The sequence below is a fragment of the Garra rufa genome, chromosome 10 (genome assembly GCF_049309525.1).
Source record: "Garra rufa chromosome 10, GarRuf1.0, whole genome shotgun sequence".
Classification (NCBI taxonomy): Eukaryota; Metazoa; Chordata; class Actinopteri; order Cypriniformes; family Cyprinidae; genus Garra; species Garra rufa.
In genome coordinates, this window is record NC_133370.1 from 9438646 (window position 1) to 9444272 (window position 5627).

Sequence of the window (5627 nt, forward strand, 5' to 3'; positions counted from 1 at the left end):
TACAGTCTAAATTTAATGATCATTTGAAATTGGAGCCAGACCAAAATTGAAACTAAATCTTGATAAATCAAATGAACTTTGCAGAAGCGCTGTGAAAAGACCGAACATGCATTAAAACCTTCAACCAGATCACTGTACTTTGTTTTCGGGCCAGCGAGTGGATCCTTACATTTGAGTTTATTTATTTTATAATTTTTTTTTTTTTTTGAGTAACTGTCAAGAAATCTTTAAGAAGAGCCTTTTGGTGCATTAAGTTGTGACCACTGTTCATCTCTTATTAGAATACAGCAGAGACGATCTGTGTGAGCAGTCATGGATGGGAGTCTGTTTGTGCTGCTTCTGCTGTCAGGTTGGTGAGGTCAATTGCAATGTTTTTACAAGTACATGTGACCACATATTTTATACATATATAAATTATTTCTGCAGGGGTTTTGAGGACCACTTCTGGTGTTTATAGACAGTACTACTATATTAATGCAAGAATGTCGTGGCCAGAGGCTCAGGGTTACTGCAGAGCGAAGCACACTGACCTGGCTTTTGTAGAGACAATAGGTGATTCGAACAGCCTGATAAATATAGTGGAAGCTGGATACAGTGGATCAGTGTGGATTGGACTGAAGAGGGCGCCACAGAAACGCTGGGGTTGGTCTCACGGAGAAGATACACTTGCACAGTACAGTGTCTGGAATGGAGGAGAACCGAACAGTCAAAATGGTTGTGGCTTTCTTGCTTATGGAGTTTGGAGTACTTATCAATGCTCGGCTGCTTTTTACTTTGTGTGCTACAGTGGTGAGTTATGAGTTAAAAATTATTTGATCCCCTGCTGATTTAGTACGTTTTAGTAAAACGCATTTCAAAAAAGTTATTAATTGATTTGAATTTTAATGAGTAAAGTACGTATTTAATCCTCTATCAATCAGCAAGATTTGCAGCTCCCTGGTGTCTTCTATACAGGTCACAAACTGGGATTAGGAGTACTCTCTTAAAGGGAATGCATCTAATCTCAGTTTGTTACCTGTATAAAAGACACCTGTCCACAGAAGCAATCAGTCAATCAGATTCCAAACTCTCCATCATGGCCAAGACCAAAGAGCTGTCCAAGGATGTCAGGGACAAGACTGTAGACCTACAGAAGGCTGGAATGGTCTACAAGACCATCAGCAAGGTTGTGAAGGTGACAACAGCTAGTGTGATTATTCGCAAATTGAAGTAACGCAAAATAATTGTCAATCTCCCTTGGTCTGGGGCTCCATGTAAGATCTCACCTTGTGGTATTTCAGTGATCATGAGAAGGGTGAGGAATCAGCCCAGAACTACACGGGAGGATTTTGTTAATGATCTCAAGGCAGCTGGGACCATAGTCACCAAGACATCAATTGGTAACACACTACGCCGTGAAGGACTGAAATCCTGCAGCACCCACAAGGTCCCCCTGCTCAAGAAAGCACACATATATATATATATATATAGGCCTGTCTGAAGTTTGCCAACCAACATCTGAATGATTCAGAGGAGAACTGGGTGAAAGTGTTGTGGTCAGATGAGACCAAAAAAATCAAGCTCTTTGGCATCAACTCAACTCACCGTGTTTAGAGGAGAAGGAATGCTTCCTATGACCCCAAGAACACCATGTCCACCGTCAAACATGGAGGTGGAAACATTATGCTTTGGGGGTGTCTTTTCTGCTAAGGACAAGGACAGGACAACTGCACAGGGACGACTGACAGGGCCATGTACTGTCAGGGCTAGGGTATTGAAGCGAGCCAGGGCATTGGAAATGGGATGTGGATGGGTATGACCCAAACACACAGCCAACGCAACAAAGAACTGGCTCAAGAAGAAGCACATTAAGGTTCTGGAGTGGCCTAGCTAGTCTCCAGACCTTAATCCCATAGAAAATCTGTGGAGGGAGCAGAAGGTTTGAGTTGCCAAAAATCAGCCTCAAACCTTAATGACTTGGAGAGGATCACAAAGAGGAGTGGGACAAAATCCCTCCTGGGATGTGTGCAAACCTGGTGGCCAACTATAAGAAACATCTGACCTTTGTGACTGCCAACAAGGGTTTTGCCAAAAGTGTTTTTTTTTTTTTTTTGTCTCTTACTGTTCAAATAAACCTACAATTGAAATTATAGACTGATCATTTCTTTGTCAGTGGGCAAACGTACAAAAACAGCAGGGGATCTTTTTTTTTTTCCTCACTGTATTAGGTTTAGCTGAGATGAAGAGTTGTGACCTTCTTATTTCGCCTCTTTTCTTTTGATAGAAAGCACTGGATACATAAAGGTGGATTTGTGGAAGAATTGGAGAGATGCTCAGAGCTACTGCAGAGAGTATTTTACAGATCTGGCCACCATCCACAACACTGAGGAACATAATCAGCTCAAGAGTATTGTTCCATTTGCATCGTGGGTCTGGATTGGTCTGTTCCAGGACTCTTGGGAATGGTCTGAAAAATGGAGCAACTTCTTCAGACACTGGGCAGCAGGTCAACCATCCCAGAGTTCAGGATCTGGTGACTGTGTTGGCATGTCAACAACCAATTCTGGGAAATGGATTCATGAAAGCTGTGACCTACAGCGTCCTTTTATCTGCCATGGAGGTGAGAGCTTTTTTTTTAAACAAATGAAATGAGATGTTGTTTCATGTTCTGTAAAAGTATTTATGATTCTTATTGTCCTTTCAATTTGTAACAGGGCCCAAGGCTCTTTACCGCACATACCAGTATATGAATGAAAGCATGACCTGGGTAGATGCTCAGAGTTATTGTAGAGCGAGATTCACTGATCTGGCCACTGTTGACAGCATGAATGATGTCAACAGGCTGGTGAATACAGTGGATTCTGTATACAGTGGTTCAGTATGGATAGGTCTCCACGCTGGGACAGAGTATCACTGGGTCTGGTCTTTGGGGGAAGGCACAATCTCCAACTACAGCATGTGGAGTCCAGGAGAACCAAGTGGTGATGGGGAGTGTGTGAGAAGCTTTAATGGAAGCTGGTATGATGAGAGCTGCAGCAGCGTTCTCCCATTTGTGTGTTTCAATGGTGAGTCCTCTAAGTCTGAGTTTGCTTTTTCAACTTTAGCTGATTCTTGACTAAGGACTGGTCCTTATCTTGTGTTTCAAGACAGACAGCATTGGTTTTATTATTATGGAGACTGCTATGATATGGAGAGATGCTCAGAGTTACTGCAGACAACACCACACTGATTTGGCGAGTATCAGCAGTCCAGAGCAGCAGAATCTATTCAGGAATGAATCATCGCTCTGGATTGGTCTGTTTCTGGACTCTTGGCAGTGGTCTGATCAGAGGAATCTAAGTTTTAGACACTGGGCAGGAGATCAACCATTACTGAGTTCAGGACTTGGTGACTGTGTTGGCATGTCAAGAAGCAATTCTGGGAAATGGGCTCAATACAGCTGTGATCTACAGCAGCCTTTTATTTGCTATGGAGGTGGGTTTTGTAGGTCACTCTTGAACCAGTGATTAAAAACAACTGTGACATATGTTTTTATTCATTTATGTATCTAATGTGTTAGTTTTCTTTAACCTTTTATTTCTCTAGATGACAAGTTAATTAAAAAGCAGATTGTTCGGTTTAAGTTGTCCTGTAATGGAAAATGCACATTGAATGATCCTTCACTACAGACTGCCTTTCTAAATGTGGTATGTATCTTTATTAAGGTTGGGCATCTAGGTATAATGCGATCCGATACGCATCTCGATACAAAGTATCCGATCCGATATATTAACGATACATTTGTGACATATTGCGATGCAATACGATACGATTCACACCCATATCACGATACGATGCGATAATTCAGCACTAACTAATTAGATCAAGTTTATGTGATGATGTGAAAGAGGATGCGGTGCCATTGAATGAGATTATTTATTAACCAAGTAAAACCAAGACTTTTTGATTTTATATATATATATGTGTGTGTGTGTGTGTGTGTGTGTGTGTGTGTGTGTGTAAATATATATATGTAAGGGATAATGTACAGGCAGCCGGTAGTTATCGCAGAAATAAGCCCCGACAGTGTGATCAGGACCCGACGTGAAGCGGAGGGTCTTGTATCACACTGAAGGGGCTTATTTCGCGATAACGACAGGCTGCCTGTACATTATCCCGCTTATTACATGGCTACTTGCCACATAAGGAAAAAAACTGGACATGAATATGAATTTGAAAACTTTTATTGGCATATTTGTTTTAAATTAACATTTTTATCCTTCCGCGAAACGATATAGTACCATGTGACTAACATTTTAAATAGACAATTTAAATAGATTAATATCGAAATTTTCCATTGTTAATTGTGGTTGTCCAGTGTTTGTCACAAGATGGCGCCAAACGGTAATCTTTGTTGGCACGGAGGGATTTTAAACATACAAGTAGTACCGGCTATGCGTTATTACTTTGGAGCGGTGATTATTTGAAAAGAACGAACCTGCAAATGTCTCAACTGACCAATCAGAATCAAGCATTCCAAAGGGCCGTGTAATAAATATATATATATATATATATATATATATATATATATATATATATATATATATATATATTAGACAGATTTAAAGCTCCTGAATTCTTTAATTCAGACATTCTAAACAACTACAGAGTACTTTTTCTAAAGTAAGTGAACCTGCCAAACAGAACAACAGGGAGATGCCAAATACCACTCACTAAACCTGTCCATTTGAACTGGACTGACCGAATATCTACTGTTTGTATCCATTATAAAATGAACATACAAATGAAAAATACAGCAAATACAAATACATACTATATCTGTTGATGCTGGTGCTCATATGTGCATAAACACAACTGGCCCTTACAAGATCCACCTCTATGGGTGAGCGGGACTAAAAATCAGTCCCTTGCAGGTCTCTGATGATGTTTGCGTGCCGCGGTTGAAAGTTTTGAGCCGCCGTTCAGCCTGTATTTAACAGTGCGATGAGGCTTGCTGCGCCGAGTCCCAAAGCAATCAATCACAGAACACGAAAGAGGCCGTGCTTTGACCATTTTAGGATAAAATTTTAATTAATTTTAAGCCATCTCGCGGGCCACCGGTTGAGAATGGACTCGCCCTGGTCTCTGTTGTGTTGTGATAGGCTACGTCATTCACGCAGCAGTGAAGGGAGACGTGCTCGAGAAACAGTTCAGAGGGGAGAAAACAATCTAACAATATTTTCCACTTTCTAAATAATAAAAGTATTGTATGTCTACTAATAATTATAAAGAAATAAATCAGGATTTACCGATGCAGATATGTTAGAAACGATGCATCGCGATACAAATGCCAATTTGTATCCGATGTGCATTTTTTAAACCGATGCATCGCATAGTTAACTTTTTAAACCGATGCACCGAGTGAATCGGGGAATCTTCCCATCCCTAATCTTTATGTATTTATATTGTATGTAGCCTTTAAGTATGAGATGTTTTTTTTTTTTTTTTTTTATTATTATTTCTTGCTGGTTTTCCAGATAAGTGAAAAGCTGAAGAGCATTGGGGTGGAAAGTGACAAAATAAGCTGGAGGCAGAGGGAAGGTGAAGAGGTGTTTCATCTGGAGAGCAAGCAAACAGCAAATTCAAATAATCACTGTAAAAGCCAGTAA

At 40.4% G+C, this 5627-nt stretch overlaps 1 protein-coding gene across 1 annotated transcript; it reads left to right on the plus strand.

Moving 5' to 3' along the window:
- The first annotated feature begins 312 nt into the window (after positions 1-312).
- Positions 313-5627, plus strand: LOC141344441 (macrophage mannose receptor 1-like). The gene is made up of 7 exons (XM_073849341.1): positions 313-349; positions 427-786; positions 2264-2599; positions 2694-3044; positions 3130-3453; positions 3565-3665; positions 5496-5627. The coding sequence occupies exons 1-7, from the start codon at positions 313-315 to the stop codon at positions 5625-5627; spliced, it is 1641 nt and encodes a 546-aa protein (XP_073705442.1).

Bases quoted from the DNA above. Each gene is read 5' to 3' on its own strand.
- LOC141344441 (XM_073849341.1), top strand. From the start codon at position 313: ATGGATGGGAGTCTGTTTGTGCTGCTTCTGCTGTCAG. The intron at 787-2,263 runs GTGGTGAGTTAT...TTCTTTTGATAG, and splicing joins TTTTTACTTTGTGTGCTACA to AAAGCACTGGATACATAAAG. The intron at 3,666-5,495 runs GTATGTATCTTT...CTGGTTTTCCAG, and splicing joins AGACTGCCTTTCTAAATGTG to ATAAGTGAAAAGCTGAAGAG.